Consider the following 25,610-nt stretch of genomic DNA (forward strand, 5'->3'; position numbering starts at 1 on the left):
CGCTTATCAAAATCGGTCGAAAATCTTCATGTCATCGCCGGCTCTTATACACATATGCAGTAAACGATCTTATCAATTCAAAATATACATAAGTGTTATATAAGTTTATGCATATTGATGTCGGCCTAAATTCTTCAAGTCATCGCCGGCTCTTACACACATGTGTAGTATAAGGTAAATAAAACAGCTGGTGATGTTTAAAGTAATAGGCTATGTATTTGAAAACTATACATAAATTTATATGAATATACTTAGTAATGTTATTATATTTGTTTTGCACTCGTTCTATTGTGCTATTGTGGTTTCTAATCAAATGTTGATTAGATAAGGACAAATTTGCATTCACGATTTAATTCAAATGGTTTAATCAATTACATGATAGCTGGTAGTTAGAAACTCTAATTATGTAGTATTGACACGTATTTTTTTAAGCATATTTTAATGTATATTAGTATTTCATACGTTCATAAATTTTCAATTATTAATTGTTTAGCCTGATTTTTAAAATTTTCATAGATATTTTATTTCTTATTTGCCACATCCGCTAGAAGTGGAAATATTTTACATATTGTCTCCATGTTATACATATGCACATACATATTTTACAAAGCGTTAGGTATGGCGACAAAATAAAATGCAAATATCCAGACAAAGTTCAGGTGAAGAAAAGAGTAAAGAAAACTAAGCAACAAACAAAACACATACAATATAGAAGTATTTATATATCGGCCTAATAACTTTTCATCTCAAGTTCAATAGGAGCACATCTATATACATACATATATCCATCCATGAGTAAATGTATAAACACATAATGAAAAAAATGTTTGCATATTTTTAAGAGCAAACTATTCAAATTCATATACATATGTATTTAACATACACGCGTTGGAGTTTTGCCACGCTAGGAGTATTACGGCGCGTTTTAGATTATTGTGCCTATTGTTGAATAAAACATTTCTGTCTTAAAGTTGAACTATTACTCAAATTGCTACTTCAATACAGACAATACTCAATTGTATTGTATTTATTTGTTTATACACATTTTCTTTGTATTTCACTTGCTTTAATGTTAAATTTAATATTCTAGCATCCCGGTGGAGAAGAAGTGCTGATCGAACAAGGCGGCAAAGAAGCTACAGAGAATTTCGAAGATGTCGGTCACAGCTCTGATGCGCGCGAAATGATGAAAAAATACAAAATCGGCGAACTAGTCGAATCCGAACGTACGAATGTGCCTCAGAAGAGCGAACCCTCATGGAACGCGGATCAGAAAACAGAAGACTCATCGATGCGTTCATGGCTAGTGCCATTGGTACTTGGCTTGGTGGCTACAATTTTATACAGATATTTCTTTAAAGTGTAAATTTTACAAAAAAAAAAAAGTAAACAAAAAAGCGTGCAAACAACAAATATTTTTACGATTAATTTCCTTCGTCGTTGCGTTGTAAAGTTTATTTAAGAAACCATTCCCTTTAATTAATTAGTAAAAGGAAGTGTCTGCATTTATGCCTAGAGATGCACAAAACCGTACCAAAACAGGAAGAATAATTTCAAAATATTTTGCATACAAATGAAAAGTGTATAATGGTTGCTGCTTGCTTAATAGATAAATTTTACCATATGTAATTTTTTAAAGAGAAAAATGTAAAAATTTATTATACATAGTATGTTTATATTCTATTGATGAGGAAATTATACAAATAAATATGTATAAGTACTTGGGTATATGTGTTTTGTGTTTTACTTTTATGAAATATTTAAATTTTATTGATTTCTCCGCTACGCTTCTGATATTATTCCGCTGTTCTTCAAAAATTTTAACATACTTTTAGGTGAATATGCTATCTTTGTATATTTTTCGGTATTGTATCAAAAATTGTATATTTACGATATAGTGAATATTCGATCTTTGAAAATATTCACTGCTAATTTTTGTCTTTTCAAAAAGTAAATTTTAGCTTAGAAAAATTGAAAATTTCCCACAGCTCTAAGAGCACTCTGCATGAATTTCGTTAAGGTAATAACGGCATTTCAGATACGATGATATTGTCTGCCAACCAGAAATCAGTCTCCATCGAAAAATGTCTTCTCGCACATTTCGGGCTTTCTCGGCGCTTTTTATAAAATTTTCTTTTGGTATTTATTTATTTTGTATTTACATTAGGTAATTATTTTAAATTAATTGGTATTATTACTTAATTGTTTTTTTTCAATATTTTTAATTTTTTAATTTTTTAATTAAAAAAAAATTATTATATTAATTAATCTTTTTTGTACTCTTGCAATCGTTTGCAACAGAGTATTATAGTTTTGTTCACCTAACGGTTGTACCTTTCACCTAAAACTAAGCGAGATAAATATAGGGTTATATACATATATGTGTATATAAGTGATCAGCATGACGAGAAAAGTTGAAATCCGATTGACTGTCTGTCTGTCCCTCCGTCAGTGCAAGCTGTAACTTGAGTAAAAATTGAGATATCTCGATGAAACTTGATATGTGGGTTCCTTAGTACAAAGAAAATTACGAGTTCGTAGATGAGCGTAATCGGACCAATGCCACGCTTACAAATCTCCATTAACCGAAAGTCCTATAACTAAGCACTAAATTAAGATATAAAGCTGCAATTTGGTACAGAGGATCTCAATAGCAAGAGGCATCTGTGAACAAAAAATTTTGAGAAAGTGTGCGTGCCCAAAATTGTGAAAATTGGACGATGGGAGTGGCACCGCCCATGAGATATACATATATAACAGAAATTAAGGGATAATCCTTATAATGGTATGTCTGTGTGTGCAAATGGGTTGAATCGGACCGGGAAGTATTGGGCTCATATACTTAAAACAAAGATTTTCGCATATGTACATATATCGACCAATATGTTAGTTATCCCAATGAAAATAAGAGAGCGTGTTTTATATTATTATCAGCATTTTCGAACATTAGGCTGACGGCTGACTTTACTATATATGAATGGTTTTACACTTTAAAGTATTTCCCTGATATTCGGTTGCACCCGATCTTAGCCTTTCATGGCTTGTTATTAATTAATGTTTTATATTTTTATACCCTGATCAAGATATTTTGTCGTTGTTGTTGTAACGGGTACCTAGTCCTCATTAGGATGCTAAGGACTACCTAAGTTGTCATCGAGGTCATCTAACGTTAGGCCCATGAGACGCGGCAGAGGGGTTTCAGATGAGTAGATGATGTCAAATACGAGGACTCGTTGTACGCTAGACAACCTTTTGTAGTCCGGAGTGCAGTGTTCTGATATGTCTTCCTTGTCTGCGTTTCACCGCATCCAGGCGACCATATTAATGCGGCGTAGTTAAGGACTGGCCGACCGATTGCCTGTATGTTGCCAACAACGTTTCTTTGCCTTTTTCCCTTGTGCTGCCGGCTAGCGACTTGAGAAAAATTGTCTGCGTGCCAGAAGTGGAAGAGCACAGTCTGATTCCTATACTCTTAGGGTTATTGACAATTAGAATTTTTTACGCAATCGACTGTAATATTAAGGTCAAGTCTGTACTCCTTCGTGCAGTTAATGAATATGGTCACTGTAGATTTAGTGGGTGAGAGTGTTAGGTTCCGTGCAAAGAGGAAGCGAGAAATGTCGAAGAGATAGCAGTTTACGCTTGAGTACATGCCATAGACTCCATTGCCGAACGTCATCATCGTGCAATCATTAGCGTACGAGGTGATAGAAATTCCCTCTAGTGGTTGAGGAAGTTTCGAGATGTAGAAGTTATGTAAACAGCAACGGGGAGAGGACACCACCCTGCAGAATCCTCTGTTTAATTCTTCTCAATTTAGAGTTTTTACCTCGAAACAGTACGGATGATTGTCGACCGCTCAGGTAGCTCATAGTCCATCTCTTCAGTTCTGGAGGGAGCGTAGGTTTTATGATGTCCTCAAGTAGCGTTGTGTGATTGACTGTGTCAAAAGTTTCTGAGTCTAACGCTAGGAAGATCGTCCTCTCGCTGGGTAGTTTTTGGTTGAGGCCATGAAGTATCTGAGCGTTAATAACGCTAAGTGCTGTGGTGATGCTATGCACTTTTCGGAAGCCATGCTGGTGGTTTGCTTATCTCAGGTGGTGCATGAAGGTCGGGAGTAGCAAGACCTCAAGTGTCTTCACTACTGGGAAGAGTAGACGACTATAACATACAGCTGCCACACAAACTGGTCGATTAAACTCAAGTCCTTCTTTGGAAAACTCTTTCAAACTTGGCAGAGATTTTTATCCAAGGCATCGCTACAATGTCCAAATTGTACAGATCGGATAACTATAGCATATCGGTGCCAATTGAACTAGCCAACTGTCTTTTTCTTCCTATTTTCTTCACATTTTTTTGTTTTGTTTCTTTTTGTTTTTCTAAAATACAAACAAACAAATTTGTGGTTGGGCGCTACAACAAAATCTTTAAAGTCTCAACAGCAGCAGTGATTAAGTCGCAACGTTCGCAATTATTTATAATACGGCCATAAAATTCATCTTTATTATATAATAAGCTATTAGCTCTACGTACACACTTGTGTTAATACTTATTTCCTTAAATATATTTAAATAATTAATTTTATTTGCAAAGTATAAATCTCTGCATAAAATCTTAGGTATGTATCTATACAACTGTAATTCTAAATATATTTATATGTATGTATGTATGTATGTGTATGTGATTAGCGTATTGAACTTTGCGCATTTGAGTGGTTCGTGTGATAAAGTTGATGATGCATTTGTGTTATGTCGTGATTATGTTTTACATGCTGTTCCGGTTGCTGTTCGAAAAAGACACAATTGTTGTTGTTGTTGTTTACATTGATGTCCTCCACCATGGGCTCGTCCGCGGTGTACCAGTGGTGTGAGTGCAGCATATTGACTGTTTCCTGCTGATAGCTCGCGCTGTTGTTGCTGCAATTGCCGTTACTCGTGTTGCTCATGCGTCCATATTTGGAAAATGCATTGCGCGAATTACTCCATTCGGTGGGCGAATATTGGAGTGCTTGCAGACGACCGCTGCTGTTGCTGTTATTTTGCATGTGATGGAAGCCGAAGGGCCAAGTCTGTAAGAAAGACATAGCTCGTTATATTCTTGTTTGTTATTATTAACAAAAATTTCAAAATCTCGTAAATATTCTCAAATAATACTAAAGAATTTTGTCAAGTTGATAAGCTTTGTACGGATGTAAATCCCGTACCGTTTCGATTACTTAGACCTGTAGTGGAAAAAATTATAAAGGGAGTTCCAAGTAGAGGTACTTTTTTCAATAGCCTTTTTTTTTTTTGAAAGAACACGCGTGAGTCGTGTCAAGCTGTCATGTTATTTTTATTTCGATTCGTTTGGAATTTCATAGTGGAAAGACTTGCGCCTGAACTACGTTTAAAAATCTTTCAACTTTATTACGAAAATTCACTTTCTGTAAAGAATGTGTTTCGCTCAACTTTTGGTCAATTCAATCGACGTACTATTCGCAACACCATCACCCATCTGGAGACCCAGCATTCATTATTGACTAGTAATCTTCCGTGGTCTATTCCCAGCACACAGTGAAGAAAATACAGCAGCCGTAGCTGAGAGTGTACACGAAGACCGTGGAGATCCGATTCGGCGCCGTTCGCACCAACTCGTTCTGACGTTTGGAACGATTTGGCGCATTTTACGTCGAAATCTTAAATTGAAAGCGTGAAATATACAATTTGTGCAAGAACTGAAACCGCTCAACCTTCCCAAACGATATTGCTTTGCTCTATGGGATCTTGAAAAGTTTCAAGAAGATCTGACGTTTTGGAGCCAAATTTTGTTCAACGATGAGTCCCATTTCTGGCTCAATGGGTATGTAAAGAATTATTATTATGGAATTATCGGTTCAGATTTCTTCCAAAATGCTGCCGACTATTTGATGCCTGAAATTGAAGCTCGTGATCTTGGCGACATTTGGTTTCAACAAAATGGTGCCACTTCCCACACATCGCATCAATCAATGGATTTATTGAGAGAATACTTCGGTGAGCAGATAATTTCACGTTTTGAACCGGTCGCGCCTGCCATACGCCAGTTACCAGTCGAAATTTTCGAACGAGTCATCCGAAATTGGACTCAACGGATGGACCATCTGAGACGTAGCCGCGGCCAATATTTGAAAGAGATAATCTTCAAAAACTAAATGCTAAAGAATGTTCTTTTGAATGATAATAAACATTCCCCATTAAATTTGAGTTTCTGTGTTTTTTCTTAAAAAAAAGTAGGGAACCTCGAAATTGATAATCCTTTAAAATTATAAATTGGTAAACTGCTTATTCAAAGCTCAATTCTTCGAAAATAATTGGAATGCTTTCAATTAATATTGCGAATTAGACGCGACCTCGTCGAATTTCCAATTATCTGAGCATACTTTTCGGCAGACTTTGTTAAAGTTTTGGCAGCATAATTTTCAATTTTGTGAAATTCTGTTTAATTTTACTTTTTTGGACAGGTGGAGAGTCTATTTCAAAATAGAGGACTACCCGAATAGTGTTCTTAATTGTGTTAAGAGTGTTTGGTTTACTTATCATAACATTTTTAGTTTCGCTTAATTCATGAGTTACGAAAATCTTTCATATACTTAAAAAATTACTTTTGAAGAAGTCGGAAGTGAAAACTGAGTGAAAAATTAGGAAACAAGAACCTATTTTAAATGCCTCGAACCTTCACACTATAGAGGACCGTTACAACAAGCCGCTACCGATGTCACAGTATAAAAACAGGCGAAATGGGACAACAACCACGTTAGACCACACCTATTTGTGCCAATCATGTAAAATCTGGTTTCCATAGTTTCCGCTTATGCGGTTAAAGCCGATTTAGCAACAGCGCGACAGTCGTTCTTCCTTTTCGCTGTTTGCCACCAATATATAGAACCTTATATGCGATTTTGAGGAGGCTTATCGCACGGCATGCTTTCGTCCGACCATATTATAAAAGAAGCTGATATACATATGCTCCTTATCAGCTCGGCCGGGCGGACATACGACGAGCTAAGTGGATTTAGCCTGAGTTTTTTTTTTTTTTGTTTTTTTTTTTACAAGGAGGAAGCATCGAAAGCCTGAACCTCATGCCAGTGTGGAACTTTAATCCGAACTAAACCTCCTTCCGTCATGTACCGTTCCCCCCGGTACCACCGTCAAGTATTACGTCGGGAGGATGGTTGAGTGACACTCAAGCGTACGTGATGGTCAAAATGCATTCAGTTACAAGTTGCATTTACTTGGCCCCACCTCTGTTAGTCTGATAACCCCCCTCGTACATTGTTCGTCGCCAACCCTTCCCGTCACGTCAACGTTTGTGTGTTTGAGTCGTGGTTGTCCGTTACATTTCTTCCCCGCCGCTGTTCGCTGGCACGTTGGGAATTTACAGCTGCAATTGTGGATCTTGCCTTTCTGAATCCGAATTGGTTGGGTGATAACCCACCGGCATCGTCGATTGCCTTATTTAGCCGTTGGTATATGATCCGCTCCAGAATCTTTCCAGCGGAGTCTAACATGCAAATGGGCCGAAAGTGGGACGGTTCGGTCATTGGTTTGTTAGGTTTCGGCAATAGCATCAGGTTTTGCCTTTTCCATATGGTGGGAAAGCGGCCTTCCTGGATGCATGTATTATACATGGTTCGAAAGGGGTCTATGTTTGTAGTAATCGCTGTTTTTAGCACTACATTCGGAATTCCATCTGGTCCTGGGGCTTTAGATGGGTTTAACCGTTTGCATGCTTCTTGGACTTAGACATGCTTCTTAGCCTGAGTGTCTGCCTGTCCATCTGTCTGTCCGTTGGTACTTATATACACGTAGTGGTCACAAAGTTTTTGAAACATCAATCTGAAATTTTGCACACGTTATTTTCTCCTCAAGAATCGAATAATTTTTCGGAACCGCCGACAGCATATAGCTGCCATACAAACTGAACATTCGGAGTCAAGTGTTTATATGGAAGGAATTTTCTTGCCTTTGATCCTTGCAAATTTTGATAGTATAAAATATTCGATTACGCCTAAACCTAACCCTTCTTTACTTGTTTATCATAACTTCTTGAAATCTTAATTTGATGAAAGGTGCCAACTCTTTTGTTAAAGTGTGAGTGTGATACATCAAGTATACAAATAAATCATACTGCGGATATTGCTTACATATCTATACGAGTATGTGTACATACATACATATGTACATATGTATTTATAAACGTGAAAACGCTTGTTGCTTCGTATATTTAACTGCTCAATAAGTGGAAGTGTTTAATGAATGTGGATCACCGCAAAATGCGAAATGTGTGAAGTGTGAACTGTGAACAGCTGTTTGCGGGGTGTTGCTCAATGGTATTCAGAGTTTTTTTATTTACACAAATGTGATTGCGTTAACAATCACTTAAACATAACAATAACAAAATAACAAAACAATCATAAAGCCTATTAAAATGAAGGATTGGCTACAAAAGGGCGCTTATTACATGCATATGTTTATTATACTTTATACAAATGTACATGCCTATGCAAATCCATACATACACACACACGCATATGCGTTTGCAGCCTCGGAAGAAATGTGCAGCCAAATGGTTGTTGACTACGCAAACATTAGGGTAAAAGCGAGCAAAGACAAAACAAAGCTAAACAATCCGCTATCAGCCAAAACAAATCCGCCGAGCGACCAATCATGCGCCCTCCCTATTAAAACAACAACTAACATAAAATGGAGCAAAGAAAAGTCGCGGCATTTGGCAGTTTGGTGTGTGCCATGATCGCTGAGAACAGACGGTGAATGTTGATTTATTCGAGTCTACATAGAAATATGTAAACAAGACAAATTTGACGTTTCCCATGCTTAGTTATGTAGATCTATGCTCATACAGTTATGGGTACGATATTAAGATCACTTATAAACATTTTTATACCCTGAACAGGGTATATTAAGTTTGTCACGAAGTTTGTAACACCCAGAAGGAAGCGTCGGAGACCCTATAAAGTATATATATAAATGATCAGTATGTTGAGCTGAGTCGATTTAGCCATGTCCGTCTGTCTGTCTGTCTGTCTGTCCGTCTGTCCGTCTGTCTGTATATATACAAATTAGTCCCTCAGTTTTTAAGATATCCTTTTGAAATTTTGCAAACGTCATTTTCTCTTCAAGAAGCTGCTAATTTGTCGGAACGGTCAATATCGGACCACTATAGCATATAGCTGCCATATAAACTGAACGATCGGAATCAAGTTCTTGTATGGAAAACTTTCCCATTTGACAATGTATCTTCACCAAATTTGGTGTAGATTATTTTCTAAGGCAACAATGTAATCTCCGAAGAAATTGGTCAGATCGGTTAACTATAGCATATAGCTACCATACAAACTGAACGATCGGAATCAAGTTCTTGTATGGAAAACTTTCACATTTGATAATGTATCTTCACCAAATTTGGTATAGATTATTATCTAAGGAAACAATGTAACCTCCGAAGAAATTGGTCAGATCGGTTAACTATAGCATATAGCTACCATACAAACTGAACGATCGGAATCAAGTTCTTGTATGGAAAACTTTCACATTTGATAATGTATCTTCACCAAATTTGGTATAGATTATTATCTAAGGAAACAATGTAACCTCCGAAGAAATTGGTCAGATCGGTTAACTATAGCATATAGCTACCATACAAACTGAACGATCGGAATCAAGTTCTTGTATGGAAAACTTTTGCATTTGACAAGATATATTTACGAAATTTGGTATAAATTATTTTCTAAGGCACCAATGTAATCTGTGAAGGGTATATTAGCTTCGGTGCAGCCGAAGTTAACGTTTTTTCTTGTTGCTTTTTGATTCTAAACGACCCCAAAGTATCAATTCCCCTTTGAAAGATTAAATTGCCGATGAAAGCGAGATGCACCAATGCTACAGCTCTGTATTGTTCTAAAGCGTAATACATTTCGAGGTTCCCCACTTTTTTAAAGAAAGAACACATAAACTTCAAATTGTATGGAGAATGTAAATTATGATTCGAAAGAACATTCTTTGGCATTTATGTTTTGAAGATTAACTCTTTCAAATGTTCATGTCCATCCGTTGAGTCCAATTTTCGATGATTCGTTCGAGCATTTCGAAGGTTAACGCCTGAATCGATGCGGGATTGTCCGCAGAGACTTAAAGAAAAAGTGTAACAGTGTGATATCACACGATCTTGGGGTCCAATCGACCGGCCAAATACGTGAAATTACCAGCTCACCGAAGTGTTCGCTCAATAAATCCATTATGCGATGTGTGAGAAGTGGCGCCGTCTTGTTGATACCAAATGTTGCAGAGATCACGAACTTTAATTTCAGATATCAAATAGTTATCAGAGCGCGATAACGATTACCATTGATGGTTACGTTCTCACCGGCATGAATTTTGAAGAAATATGGACCGATGATTCCACCGGCTCACAAATCCCATCAAACTGTTGTTTTTTTCTGAATGAAATGGCAGATCTTGATTTTGTTTGTTTACCCCCCAGAAACAGGCCTGATCGCTGAACAAAATTTGGCTCGAAAACGTTGGATCTTCTTGAAATTTTTCAAGATCCCACAGAGCGAAGAGATGTACTAGGGAAGATCGAGCGGCTTCAGTCCTTGCGCAAACTGTATTACGCTTTCAATTTAAAATCTCGACGTAAAATGCGCCAAGTTATTCCATACATAAGTCCCAGTTACTGCGAACGGCGCCGAATCGACTCTCCTCGGCAGCATTTTGCAGAGAGAAGGACGTGTGTAAAATTTTAGGTCGATATCTCAAAAACAGGGACTCTGGCACTAGTTTGCATATATACAGACAGAAAAGCGCTCAGTTCAATCCCATCTATCAGTTAATTTATATACGCGTTTTTCTCAAAACCTATAAATTTTTATTTCGGCATGCTCTTTATATAGTTTTCCATACAATGATCTACCAATTTTTTTTTCTGATCTAGCCAAAAAAGACCAACATTTTGGGTAAAATTCAACTTGTTTTCTGGTAGAGAATTTTAGTTTTAATCCACGGATAAGGTTGGAATCACTGTGGTAGTAGAGAACCTTTTTTTTAGGTCTGTAAAAGATGAGTAACTCAAAAATTAATTTTTTCCTCACAATTTTTCTTTGTATTCTTAAAATGTGTAAAAACATACTCCAATAATTGCCTTTCAAACTAGGCGTGACCCTTAATTGTCATTCGTACACAATTCGGTAAAAATTAGATACCGTTCAAATTTGTCTTGAAAAAATTACACTGGACACTCTTTGAGATTTTAGAGGCATCCGGTTGAAATGTTATCCCCTGTCCTTAATATTTAGCACACGCCTGCATGTGCTTGAATCTTTGAATAAAGTCGACATGGAAGTAAACAACGGACGAAACACCTTTAATGCGTGGCGCTTGTGGTTAACGCCACATTTAGTGGTTTGCCATTCATCACAAACTATTAAAAATTTGCTTAAAACCATATGTTTCGGTGTCTCATAATTCAAAATGTTTATATTATACATTCACCGTCATTTAACTGGTTGTGATTGGGGAAACAGACGCGAGGTGAACACATTAACAGCAACCCATTCATAAAGAGAGGAAGGACAAAGAGACACATAATAGATCCTAACGGCTTACTTCTTGATAGATGAGAAATCATCTTAGTCTAAGTCCATTTCCCTGGACCGTACATGGAGAGTACGGTGTTATTCAGCGCATTAGAACATTCAATCTGGGTATCAACATTCTCTCCAATTATAAAAAGGCGTTTAGGAAAAGGGCGAAAACAGCAGGCAATGAAGGAGAAAGTAAGATGATCAGAAAAATTTAGTTAGGTTATTTATCAGTTCACTTAATTTTTTTTAAACTTTAATTAGTAATTGTTCGAATCAGACACTTTTAGAAAAACTTGTTTCGGCGTAGTAAAAAATAATCTTTGGGTGCACCGATTCTCCCATACCCTTTACAAGTCTATTTCTTTTAGCATCTATATATAGTATACCATCTGATCAAATTTGACCCAGATTGATATAAATCACTGTACCATATTTTAATACAAATCTATATTATCGCCTGCAAAATAGGCTCCTCAATCAATACAATCATGCCAACGCCTTATCCAATTGTTCATAGACTTGTTATAAGCATCGAGTGGGATGGTCGTCAGTGCATCCAAAGATTTTTGTTGTTCGGTTAATTTCATTCGTTAGATTGTTGGACAGTTTCGATGTCATATTCATAAACCTACGCCTCGTAATTAGTAAGATCGCGTTTGATGAATGTAGGGCTCTCAAGCATCTATTTTACAACCTCTATCCGACGTCGTTTTTGCTAAAGATTTAGATCTTTTGGTACAAGCTTAGCAATGGCTTTATACTCAAACATTAACCAAAATATGTTAATCAAACGTTCTGTAAAAGTTATTGAGATTATCTAAAATCTCTCTGATTCTTTCACTTTTTGATGATTGTGACTTCACAAAAAACTTTTGCAACGCGTAGGCAGTTGAGTCCTCCCTCAATGAACAAAAACCGAACTCTATAAGTCTCTCATTCTTCCCGTCGTGCTATATGGATGAAAACACTCCGGCTCTGAGAGTAAGTCAGTAAGCAGAGGAAGAGGAAGCCTCTACTCCGTTGGAAAGACCAGATATAAAAGGAGCTGACCACACTTGGAATCTTCAGTTGGCGCCAAAAAGCGAAAAGGAAGAACGACTGGCGCGTTGTTGTAACCTCGGCTATAACCACGTAAGCAGTGTCTACGCCAATAAAGAAGAAGAAGCTTTTATGGTATCTACATATACGCTATAGTGGTCCGATCTGAACAATATACTTGGAGATTAAAGCGTAACTGTGGACAACGTAACGATATCGGCGGTTTCGACAAATATTCATTGGTTCATCTTCATGTGAAGAAAAAAATTTTTAATCGATAACTCAAAAACTGAGAGACCCGTTCGCGTACATATAGAGAGACAGACCATGGGCAAATCGTCTCATCCATGTCCGTGGTCATTAGTCTCCGACGTTTCACTGTCTGTTCAGGGTATAAAAAAAAAAACTGATAAATTTCGTCCTTACGAGTCGCGATTCCGCTATTGATGCACCTCTATAGAAGTTGATTTTTAGCAAAGCATCAACCAATATTTCCATAAGCAAAATACTGGTGAAGTCCAAAGTTCGAGTATCTGGTACGAAGTGACTTAATTTTTCCATGAACCATTTTTACCTCAACTGTAAATCAATATCGTCGCACAATTTCCCGTGCTTGAAATGGTGACAGTTTGCACTGATCTGTCAGTCATTTTGAAGAGACGTTTTTAAAAATATCACTGTCACTGGTTTTTCTGAAGTGTTTTCTTTAAACTATGAAGGATAGGTATGTATATAAGAAGATATGTGAAAATGTATGCTTGCACCTAGTCTATGTATGTACATACATACATACATATGTGCACTCGCACCAAAATTGCATAGGCACCATTCTTGAAGATCTGTCATATTCATAGTTGAAAGTGAAAAATATCGAATTACAGGAAATTTGATTGTAGAATTGCGTGTTGACTTTTCAAAATTGTTTTTGCATTTGCGCGGTTACACACTTGATATAAGTATGTATATTAAGGTACAAATGTACACATGAATATGTAATAAACATGAAATAAGTACGTACATATGTGTATATACATTATGTATATACAATATAGTATTTATTATTTGACATTGGATTATATTTGGTATGTGTGTCACGTATTATTTAATTTTTTTTGTGACTAACAAAAAGTTATTCGAAATTTGTTTTGTATAAATTGTGTTCACATATGCATATACAAACTCATGTGTTAGTTTCAATCATTTGATTAAAATTTGGTTATGGCCATTGTTAATACATACATACATATGTATGTATATTGATTCGCTACTTCTCCTCTCACTCTCGTTAAAGTGCCATATTCGTTTGATTTCAATTGCCGCTCGAAAAGTTCGTATCGTTTGAAGAAAAATATTTTACAAAATCAGTTTTTATTATTGAACATATGTATGTATCTAGTTGCCATTGGTGGCAACTTTTGGATACAATTTTTGTATCACACTTTGACTTTTACTTCATATCATGGCTATTACTTTTTTTGATAACATTTTCAAGCTTCCTTCCAAAAATATTCTCTTGAGATCTGTGAAAAGGACAAAGTCGTTAGAGGCCAAGTGTAGAGAATTTGGTGAATTCGTAAGCGCTTTAAAGTTCAAATCATGCCGTAATTTCTATACTATAACATTTTTAATTTTTCCTAACCACTGTTCAAATAAAAACAACTAGTATAAGAATCTATATTTGGTGTTTTACTACTGTGATCAAATTGAAAGGGGAATTTTGTGCATTTCATTTCCTTCAAAGTAATCCCCTCCCACTGCAATACACTTATGCCAACGAATTTTCCAGTCACCAAAGCACTTGGAAAAATCCTCCGTCGTGATGGCCATCAGAGCCTTCTTCGATTCAGCTTTTATATCGTCAATTGTGTCAAAACGGTGTCCTCGGAGCGGTCATGTGAATTTGCTGAATAGCCAGAAATTACACGAAGGTAAATCAGGCGAATGCGGTGGTTGGGACACGATATTAGTTGAAAATGTGGCGGAATGATCACGAATAACCAATGCAGTATGAGATGGTGGATTATCGCACTTCTCTGTTCAATGAATTCAGACATAGTAGAAATCGAATCGAAAGAATCGAATTCACCTTTCAATTCGCGGCGGTTCGATGAGTAATGAACATGAACATTGTGACAAAAAAGCACCCGGAAATTGTAATTAAATTCGCTGGTAATCGATATTTCAATAATATTATTTTGCTAAGGGGAGTTCAATCTCAAGATCAAGATCGTCCTATCAGTTAACAACGGTGCAGCGATGAACTTAATTCAATTTTGGGCGATAAAGCTCCATCAATGACCAGTGTTTATCGACCAGTGCGTATCGATTTGTCAAGAGAAACGTTAAAAAATACGATAACGGTACTTCGAAACACGTCTATGACAAAGTGACGGATGATGAATCGTGAGCCCGATATTAAACAGCAGTCGACCGTATGGCTGTTTCACAATGAGCCGAATTTCAAGTCAAATTTCAAATTCTGTTTTTTTTTAGAAAAACCGAACATGTCGCAACAATAACATTAGAACAATACAGATCAGTATATTATGAGTGGTACACAACCATTTGCTAACCAGTTGTTTTTCAAGAAATCAGCAAAACCAACCACCGAAGACTCTTCATCACGACAATGCGAGTTTTCATGCATCGCTTGAATCAACTGCGTTTTTTGAGCACTTAAGTCAAGTCGATGTTGACGAGTAAAGGAGCGTAAAGTCCTGACTTGGCATTGAATGACTTCTTTTTATTCTCGTACGTAATAGAGAAATTAATAGGTCAACTTTTTTCGACACATGATGAGGCGGTTGAGGCGTTTAGAACGCATGTTTTGGAGATACCTCAATCAAAGTGGTGAAAATGCTTCGACAATATAGTTCAAATGCATGCAAAAGTGTATAGAAATAGAGAATATTGTGAAAAACAACACAGCTTACAAAGAAGCCATGTGAGGCTTAAAAAAATTAGAACGTAGCGCTTCAAGAATAGTAGTAATGACAGACTTTAAATAAATGTATATTTTTGAGTTTGAAACCAAATAGCTAGCTATTTGGATAGCTACCGCTCGAGGGACTGGGTTCAGATGCCCGCTCGGAAAAATATACTTTAATTGAGAGAATCATTTTCCTAATATCGACTGTACATTGGCTTCCAGTATTAAAGCTTGGACTTTACAAATTTTATTATATAGCTAGAAGACGAAAACTATTAAATTGAGATCAAACTCGAACAAACACCTAATAAACCACTTTATTAATGCGTTAAATATTTAAATATGTATGCATAACGTCTAAAGCCTATCTTCTTGTAGGTTACCCACAGAGTGGACGTTCAAAGCCGAACCGTGCATAAATGCGCGTGTTGCGTCCGTTTGCAGTAAGGGTGGCCAACTGTCTAAAAGCCCCAGCCCAGCCCGTATATTTTATTTTAAAAATACATATGTACATACATATGTATGTACATATGTCTAATGATTTTATAGATCTGTACTTAGCAAATAGTTTTAGACTTTAATCCAGAGATTTATAAAAACTATTTTAGTATAATGATTTTAATTGAGAACTACTCGCAAGCTCGTCGTCTTTACAAACAAACATATACCCCACAAACATTTGCGGCGCACACTTTCATGTATGTACATATGTATTTAGATTATACATATACATATGTATGTACGTACATTTGTCCCATTGTGTAGATGCGGACGCTGCTTCGGCTGCTAATGTGACAGCCAAATTTGACATCGACGCTCGCTCCATTAATTGACAAAATGCACCTGTGGCCATATGCAGTACGTACTTAAATGCCGACGAGTGCTTCTGGAGCAGCAGCGGCAGTGACATCACTTAAAAATACACCTACTTACACACCAAAAAACATACATACATACATATGTACATGCGGAATAGGTTACTTTGCGGTATAAGTTGTGTTTGATTTTGTTTTTGGAGGGGGTGTTGGGGTTCGTATACTTATCGTCTCATATGTTTATTATGTGGCAAATTAAAGAGAGATAACTCAACTGTTGTAAATTACCAGTGGCAGAAGTGTTGAGCAGCGCAACACAATGTAATAAGCACTAATCGTTCTTTACAGATTATAACACGTAAATATGTGTGAGTCTTTTGAGTCGCAATTAACCAAGGACGGCTAATTAGATAGCAAAATAACAACATTTTATATAATTATAGATAATTGTTAACAGTAACATAGTCAACATTGAGTAATATTCACTCACTTGAGATAGTGACGTAGTGTCTCGTTGTTGTTTTTTTAACTTACTATTTATATGGTAGATAATTTCTCAAGGAATATAAAGTCAATAATAAAAACCTGTTAGCTGTATTGTATTTGTATTTTCGGTGTTACATAGATTTTCTCGAGCATAAAACCGCATATCATCAACATTTTTTTTTTTTCATATAAAAGATTAAATATTTTATTCAAACTTTTTATTTTGCCAAAGATACATACCACTATGGGCGAAAAATAGTAAAATAAATTTAAATAATCAACGACATAATTTTTTCGAGGTTGGTTTAGGTTGTCAAATATCTCCCTTCCGCTTTTTTGCGCTTTATTCAATGTTTTATAAAAAGTGTTACAGTGATCGGATTTAGTTCAAATGTGCGCCGTTTCGTGCGATAATCTGCAATTTTATAATACCCCCCTCGTAGAAGCCCCCCTCCTTATTTGCGAAGAACTCGGGCAGCCACTTTTCACAAGCCTCTTTTGAGTTCAACTTTACACCAACAAGAGCGTTCGCCAAGGACAGGAACAGGTGGTAATCCCGGCTATATAGTGGATGCGATAAAACCTCCCATCCGAGCTCCCTTAACTTCTGACGAGTCATCAACGAAGTGTGTGGTTTGGCGTTGTCGTGGTGGAACACAAAACCCTTCCTGTTGGCCAATTCTGGACGCTTCTGGTCGATCGCCTGCTTCAAGTGCTCCAGTTGTTCGCAGTAGATGGTAGAATTAAGCGTCTGGCCATATGGGAGCAGCTTATAGTGGATGATTCCCTTCCAATCCCACCAAATACACAGCAAAACCTTCCTGGCCGTCAATCCCGGCTTGGCCACTGTTTGGGGCGATTCACCGGCCTTCGATCACGACCTATTTCGCTTGATATTGTCCTATGTGATCCATTTTTCGTCGCCAGTCACCATCCGCTTCAAAAATGGTTCGAGTTCGTTCCATTTCAGCAGCATTCGCAGGCGTTGTTTCGGTCCAGAAGGTTTTTTTGTGTCAAATCATGTGGCACCCAAACATCAAGCTTTTGTTTGTATCCAGCCTTCTGCAGATGGCTTAAAATGGTTTGGTGACTAACTCCCATCTTCTGGGCGATGTCACGAGATGCCACATGCCGGTCTAACTCGATGTTTTCCATGATTTGATCGGTATTCGTCAGGTCTTCCGCCGGCTGGCTTATTCATGGTGTCGTTTTCACCCATTCCTCCGCAGTTCGAAGTGATAGAGTACCATCCCCCAAAACAACATTAATCTCACGAAACGTTTCTCCAGCAGATTTGCCTTTAACGAAGGAAAACTTTAAAATAGCGCGAATAACTATAACTGTTGAACGCAATATCCAAACTAATCATGCATAGCGCGGTTTTGTAGGTTATTTCAAGACCTTTCAAAGATGTATGGTATTGCCAGATACGAGTTCTGTAACGCTTTATACATAGCCGCGAAATTCAAAAGACAAAACGGCGGAAGGGAGATATTTGACAAACTAATATTAAAATAGACACGTTCTTAAGGACACAGTTATTGAGGCAGCTGCACACCTACATAACTGTGTCCATAAGAAGGTGTGTATTTTAATATTTGATAGTTGTCGCTTGCAGTCTGTCGCACTCTATACGTTTAGTATACGCATGTATTTCTGAAGTCTGAAGTACATAAAGATCATTCAGCGATTTTGACGCTGAGTGAAATTATTCAACAAAGAAGTTTCATTAAATTTTGTGTGCGGAATTAAATTTCTGATGCCGAAACCTTCAGAATGTTGAAAAAGTCCTTCGGTGTTAATTGTTTGTCGCAAGCAAGTATTTTAGATTGTTACAAATTATTCAAGGAAGGTCGAGAACGCGTTGATGACGAACCACATCCAGGGCGGCCATAAACATCAACTGATGATCAGCACGTCTATAAAATAAAGAAATTGGTGCTTGAGAATCGACGATTAGAGATCGTTCGAGATCTTACTGGCATCGTTGAAATATCGCAAGGATAAGTGGAAAACATTTTGAAAGATCATTTAAGCATCAGACAAGTGAAAGCGCGATTGGCCCAAAATCACTACATTTTTTCTGAAAACAGCGTCGCGTTAACGTCGTTGAAACAATGCTCTCCGACTATTAGGATGTCATGAAACGTATTATTAATGGCGATTAGTCTTGGATCTATGCTTACGACACGGAAACAGACGATAAATCGACCGAATATCGTGGCAAGGGTGAACCGAAGCCGAAGAAACCACGTATGGTGCACTCCGAATTCCTTCCGACCGGCCAAACTGTTAACAAGCAATACTATTTCGACGTTATGCTTCGTTTCACGAAGCTATTCGTAAAAAGAGGCCGGAAGTATGGGCCTACATCTCTTAGTTGTTGCACTGCAATAAAGCACCGTCCTATACTGCATTGATTCTTCGTGAATTTTTCGTCAGACTTTCAATCAATATCGTACCGCAATCGCCGTATTCGCCTAATTTAGCTCCGTTTGGTCTCTAGCTATTCAGCAAACTCAAGCGAACGCTCCGGCTAAACGGTTTTGAGTCAATTGAAGACATTAAACGGGGATACACTTAAAATACCGAAGTTCAAAATGCCGACACATCAAAATACCGACAAATCAAAACATCGACGAACCAAAATGCCGACATGTGAAAAGTATTTTATCTTGTTCGCCCTTATTTCTACCGAAGCACAGAAAGAGAATTCCACTGGTTATAATCCTGTGCGTGTTCGAGGCCGGAGGCCGAAGCACGCAGGGCGTCGAACGAACAACGCCACCTTTTATTGATTTGTCGGTATTTCGACTCTCGGAATTCTAACTATCGAGATTTTGATTGTCGGCATTACGTTATACACCCAATTAAAAGTGAATCGTTACGCGCACTGAAGGCTATTCCGGAAATTGACTTAAACAACTGTTTCGAGGATTGGGAAAAACGTCGGCACAAGTGTATTGGGGCTAAGAGGAATTACTTTGAGGTGGTCGACATAGATTTTGGAAAACAAATTATGAACAGAATCTTACTATGTTTTGCTCAGAGTAGTATTTTAAAAAGATTTTTGAAATTATTAAAGGAAAATATTCAAAACTCGCCCATTATGAGGTCACATCCGGCAAGCCCTCGGAAATGAGGTGCCTCCCCGTTACAGCAGAACTTCTTACAGGATGATATGAAGTAAAAAGAAAATAATACGATTTTTGAAGTCATGCATCCCATGTAACCCTTTAAGGAATTTTATAAAAAATTACATTACCAGTGGCAAGCTGAAAAGTTCATATCGATTAAAATGAACTATTCTTAGGATGAAAATGGTGATGATACCAAAAAAGAGTTTGTTAAGTGTTGCCTGAACTCTGTGCAAGGTGAGACAACCATTTGTAAATGGTTTGCTAAATTCTCTTCAAGCTATTTTTCAACGAAGGCTTAAAATAAAATTTAATATTTTTTATCGTTGGAGCACCTCTAGAAGAACCCGCCGATTCTTTTGTGACCATCTACAGAGAATATATTGTTTGTAAGTTGTAATTTAAAGCTTGTGCTATGCTTCTAAAACCCAACCGAAGAGATCTGACTGAGAAATGAAAAATACAGAATAGAAGGCATGATAAATTTGAGAAAACAAATGGTATACATATCTATGGAATTTCGGTTTTTTGAAAAAAATATTTATTCGTTTGTATTCATTAACGTTGTCGGCTTTAAAATAGTACTCATTTCATATTAAGCACTTATGCCAGCGCTTCTCCAAATTATCTGAAACTCAATTTTTGGGATAGCCTTTAGCTCTTTGACCGATTTTCAGCAATCTTGTAAAACTGCGGCCTCTTAATTTTTGGAAATAGGAAAATGTCACACGAAGCCATGCCTGGCGAATATGGAGGCATCGTTACATTATTGTTTTTGGCCAAGAATTCACGAACAAGAAACGAAGTGAGGACTTTTACAGAAGAAAATCCCTCAACTCATAAAAACACGACTACCCTTAGCGGCTGCTACAGATGAATTAAGCAATGAATACAGCTGAAGATTGCATCGTACTTCAGAGGATTTTCTACACTCGCAAACCATTTCCTTCTGAACATACCTCAAATACAGCTTCGCAACCTAACCATTAGAGGATGTATTGTGAAAATAATTATGACTTCGCGTAAAACAAGGAAGCAAGTGTGCAGCTCTATTGTTAAAAAATAAAATGTTCTCTAGTAGTAGACGGTTTACTCGGTCTACTATTGGATCCGTACCGGTTATACAGAACGAAATGTTGGTAGAAAGAAATCTTCAGGTTTATTATTCATATTACCCTTAGGTTATGTATTGCAAACATTTCCAACAGGTTAAGATAATTAATAACCAGGAATTTAAGCCTAAACTTGTTTTTATTGTCGAATTTTGTGAGTGTGGTTTAGTGCATCGAAAATCTTTCTTAGTTTATGATTAATATGAAAAAATATTTAAAATAAATTAATATGTGTATTAGTATAAATATTTAATAGTTACGAAAATATGTACTTACCATGCTTTGTGGCACGCCTTGCATATTGAAAATCCCCGCCGACTCTTGAAAGGCCTCTGGACTCTCTACCGTCGCTGTGCCACCTTCTACAAGCACTTTTAACTGTTTAATATACATTGTCGCTAAACGCAGTGTGTCCAATTTGGATAATTTCGTGTCCGGCGGAATGTTTGGTAGTTTTGTTTTGAGTCGCCCAAAAGCGCTGGAGAGAACACGCATGCGTGCACGCTCTCTTGCATTGGCAGCGTTACGTTGTATTGGTGGATTGCCATTTTTGGAACCTGGAAGTTCAAGTAGTAATGATTTTTTGTGATTATCAGCGAATAGACTTTATTTTTTATACATATTTTTAGCGAATTAAGCAGCCGTTAGTACTCAATATCATCAAAAATATGAAGAAAGGATCACACTCTCACTTCTGATTTATCATTTGTGCCAATTTTTTTTCTGGTACAGTTTCAAAACATTTGTATTTTAGGTAATAATTGCTAAAATTGGTGGACTGACATCAAATATAGACCACATTAAACCAAAATGATTATATAACATTTTTTACTTTAAAACACTCATACTCCCATTAACATTTTCTGAGGATAGATTACCAGAATTCAATTTAAACTATTCATCTGTTCGACTGCATGCTTCCAAATATAGAAAATGTTATGATTTTAGTGAGAATTCAGAAGGCCAGTTAACTTTTTACAGTGTGGATAATTTATATTATGACAAAAAAAAAACACTCAGGTTTTAATTCAATTCCCCGGGTAAATGATATTTCAAGTTGCGATTTTTACAAAGGATAAAAATATCGGCCAAAGAATTTTGCATTTCTAAGCAAATTTTGTGTGCGGGATCATTGCGAATGTTGAAAAAGGCTCAGTTTTATCAAAATCACAAACCTACGAGTGGTAAAAATCGTTCAAACACGGTCAAGAGATGGTTGAAGACATGCCTCGTTCTGGACGACCTTCGACCTCTTCATATGATGAAAATATTAAAATAGTGAAAGATATGGTTCTTGAAAAGCAAGTGTTAGAGAGAAAACAAGAGAGCTCGACATCTCCCGCAAGTCCGTTCGAATGATTTTGGTGGATATTTTGGGTATGAAACGCGTTCTTACTAACTTCGTCCCAATAAAGCTGACTTTCTCAAAAATAGTACCGTAAACAAGTCTCTTTTCACATGCTTGAACGTGTGAAATCCGGTCCCACATTCATGGAAAACTTTATAACTGCCGGTGAGACAATGGTTCCTGAGTTTGACATGCAAACAAGTCAACAATCATCGGAGTAGAGAAAAAAACCAAAAAATTATCATTAAAGTCGCTCAAGAATCTAGGTGTTGCTCATTGTTTTTTTCGATATTCGTGGTTTGGTGCATAATAAATTTGTTCCGGAGGGGCAGACGGTCAATAAGGAGTTTTATTTGACCGTTTCGAGACGTTTGCGTCAAAACATCCGTCGAAAACGGCCGGAATTGTGGAAGAACAATTCATGGACTTTGCACGATGACAATGCACCATCGCATCGAGCCAAGATTCTGACCGAATTTAAAGCCAACAACGCAATGAATACCATCGATCAACCACCGTATTCACCAGATTTGACTCCGTTTGATTTTTTCTTGTTCGCCAAACTGAAATTGCCGCTCAGTGGAACCCGTTTTCATTCGATCGAGGAGATAAAACAAAATTCGCTGAAGGAGCTGAAGGCCATCAAAATGCTTCTGAAAAGTGTTTCGAGAACTTGAATCGTTGGCATAAGTGTATTACATCTGGTGGGGACTACTTTGAAGACAACAAAATAAATATTGATGAACGACCAATTTACATACTTAGTTTGGTTAAGATTTTTTTTCTTGAGAATTTCATTGTGAAGTCAACGGGAAAGTCAAAAATTTTTACATTCGTTGGGTGGGTTCGTTGGTATTGGCCGATTTTGATAATTTTAGGGAACTCTCTATAAAATATCATTGGTTTCATGTACTTAAATCTTTGATTGGATACTATAATTAGTCTCTGAGTTTCAGTGTGGTGTTTTAAAGGTGATGAGTTGCGACTATTTTTGGTATTTTGAAAGAGAAAAGGTTAATTTCGGTTGCATTGAAGCTAGAATACCCTTCACAAAAAAAATATTATATACAAGAACTTGATTTAGATCAGTTAAATTGAATGAGAGCTATGTATATGCTATAGTGTTCCGGTCTGAACAATTTCTGCGAAGAATTCAGTACTGCCATGCCAATTTGATGAAGATATCTTTTCAAATGAAAAAGTTTTCCATACATGCACTTGGTACCGATCGTTAAGTTTGTATGGTCGGTATATGTTATAGTGATCCATGAGTAATTTCTTGCAGAGAAACAGATTTGTGCAAAATTTCAGATAAATATCTAAAAAATTAAGAATTTGTTTGCGTAAATACCGACGGCTGGACAGACAGACGGACATGGCTAAATCGACTTAGCGACGCTTTCTTAATGTCTGGTTAACAGCTACTTATCTGTCACTTCAGTTGGCGGTGGCGGAGAAAACGGTTCAACGGCTATCTCTTCAATCTTTCTCGCTTCCTCACTGCACAGAACCTAACACTCTCCCCCACTAAATCAACAGAGGTCATATTCACTAACTGAACAAGACAATCGGTCGACCGGCCCTTAACTACGTCCCACCAATATCTTCACCTCCGGACTACGACAAGATGCCTCTTGATGTCTCCCATCGAACACCTGCACAGTGAGGCCCGTATGTTCCCAGTTAAGGACTGCAGTATGTAAGCAGTTTCTGCTGGGGTGCTTTCGCGGAAACTATCCCTGCAGTCACCTGCTTGGAGCGTAACCGCCTCCTAGGAGCATCAAGAAGTCCTTCCTCAACTACGTCGACGACATAAAACAATACGCCGAAGAGACTTCGAACACAACAAACTTCAGACATGCACTGACCGCCATTTACAGTGTAGCCATAAACACCTCCACCGAAGCCCCTCAGTGAATGGCGTACTTGGAGTCAAGCCACAACCCATTGCAGACGAAGAGCTCGAGATGCCGCGAGAATCGAAACGTATGACACTAACCACCTCTTTGCATGCCCTTCTAACCCTACACATCTGACACACCTCTCCCTATGGTCCGACACTGTCGAAACAGCACGTTTCCTGCGCCTACCGTTTGATGACCTCGATGACAACTTATCTAATCCTTACCATTCTAAAGGGGGTTAGGTACCCGTTAGAACAACAAAACGGCCTTTAGCTCGTCACGCTGCTCATTTATACATATATAATACATACTTAATGGGGTCTCTGACAGTTACCTCTGTTACCTCGACAAGAAAACTCACACTCAATTTATTCGTGGTAAGAAAACATGATCAGACAAACACATTAAAATCAATTATTGGCGTTTTGAGTTTCGATATGCGTAGTAACAATTTTCTCATAATTATGGATATAATAAGGGTATATATATGTATATCGTCTCGTTAGAAAAACCATATTATTCCTCTATGTTTTAACTACTCTTTAGGTAATATTGACGGCTCTTTCAGCAATACTTTAACTAGAGTCCATTTATAAGAAGTTGTTTTTAAACACTTTGATATTCCATATTTTATAACGTGCTTTTCATTTAACACCTACTTTGCGAACTGGCGTCCTCATCAAAATCATCATCGAATGTATCAAATGGGCTGGAAGCTCGTTTTCTTCTTGGCATTATTTTTTTTAAGCTATGTTTTTAATATAGATGCTTTTATTTTCTTAATAAAATATATATGTATATATTTTTTTTAGTTCACTTTCACTGTAAGTTTAATTTCATGTCACTTTTTTGTATAATGGTTTTCAAATTCTATCACAGTTTTTCAATAATCACAGCACGAGAACACCAAAAAAACGATGTCGAATAATGCTTTATGCGCGTCAACCGACCGTAACGAACCATACACAATGCGTTTCTGGTATAAGATCTTAGAACATCTTAGTATTTACGCTCATTTACGCGCCCGAGTGCCATTGAATCGACCAAAGGACTATTTTTAGAGCATTGTGGGTGGAGCATATGATTAATATATGTACATATACACATATATACTGGCGGTTCTTTAACTAGCAGATCTTAAGACAATCTCATTGGTAGCAAGCTAGCTGAGGAATAGACAAATAGAAGACGACTCTACGCATACGAATGAGTATGTAAGTG

General features: G+C 37.2%; 2 protein-coding genes across 2 annotated transcripts in view; one reads left to right on the top strand and one right to left on the bottom strand.

Moving 5' to 3' along the window:
* Positions 1-1,730, top strand: part of LOC120770046 (cytochrome b5-like) — a 4,157-nt gene extending 2,427 nt beyond the window's left edge. The window contains exon 2 of the mRNA XM_040097164.1: positions 1,091-1,730. Coding sequence (XP_039953098.1) covers positions 1,091-1,366 — 276 coding nt within the window. The 3' untranslated portion in view covers positions 1,367-1,730. The remainder of the gene's footprint in view (positions 1-1,090) is intronic.
* Positions 1,731-4,668: 2,938 nt separating this feature from the next.
* LOC120772482 lies at positions 4,669-25,124 on the bottom strand. Its single transcript, XM_040101127.1, has 3 exons — positions 25,049-25,124; positions 21,414-21,694; positions 4,669-5,068 (listed from the first exon to the last, which is right to left on the bottom strand). Exons 1-3 carry the CDS (start codon positions 25,122-25,124, stop codon positions 4,685-4,687), a joined length of 741 nt encoding a protein of 246 aa, XP_039957061.1. The 3' UTR covers positions 4,669-4,684.
* Positions 25,125-25,610: the final 486 nt, after the last annotated feature.

This window comes from Bactrocera tryoni, chromosome 3 (genome assembly GCF_016617805.1).
Source record: "Bactrocera tryoni isolate S06 chromosome 3, CSIRO_BtryS06_freeze2, whole genome shotgun sequence".
Classification (NCBI taxonomy): domain Eukaryota; kingdom Metazoa; phylum Arthropoda; class Insecta; order Diptera; family Tephritidae; genus Bactrocera; species Bactrocera tryoni.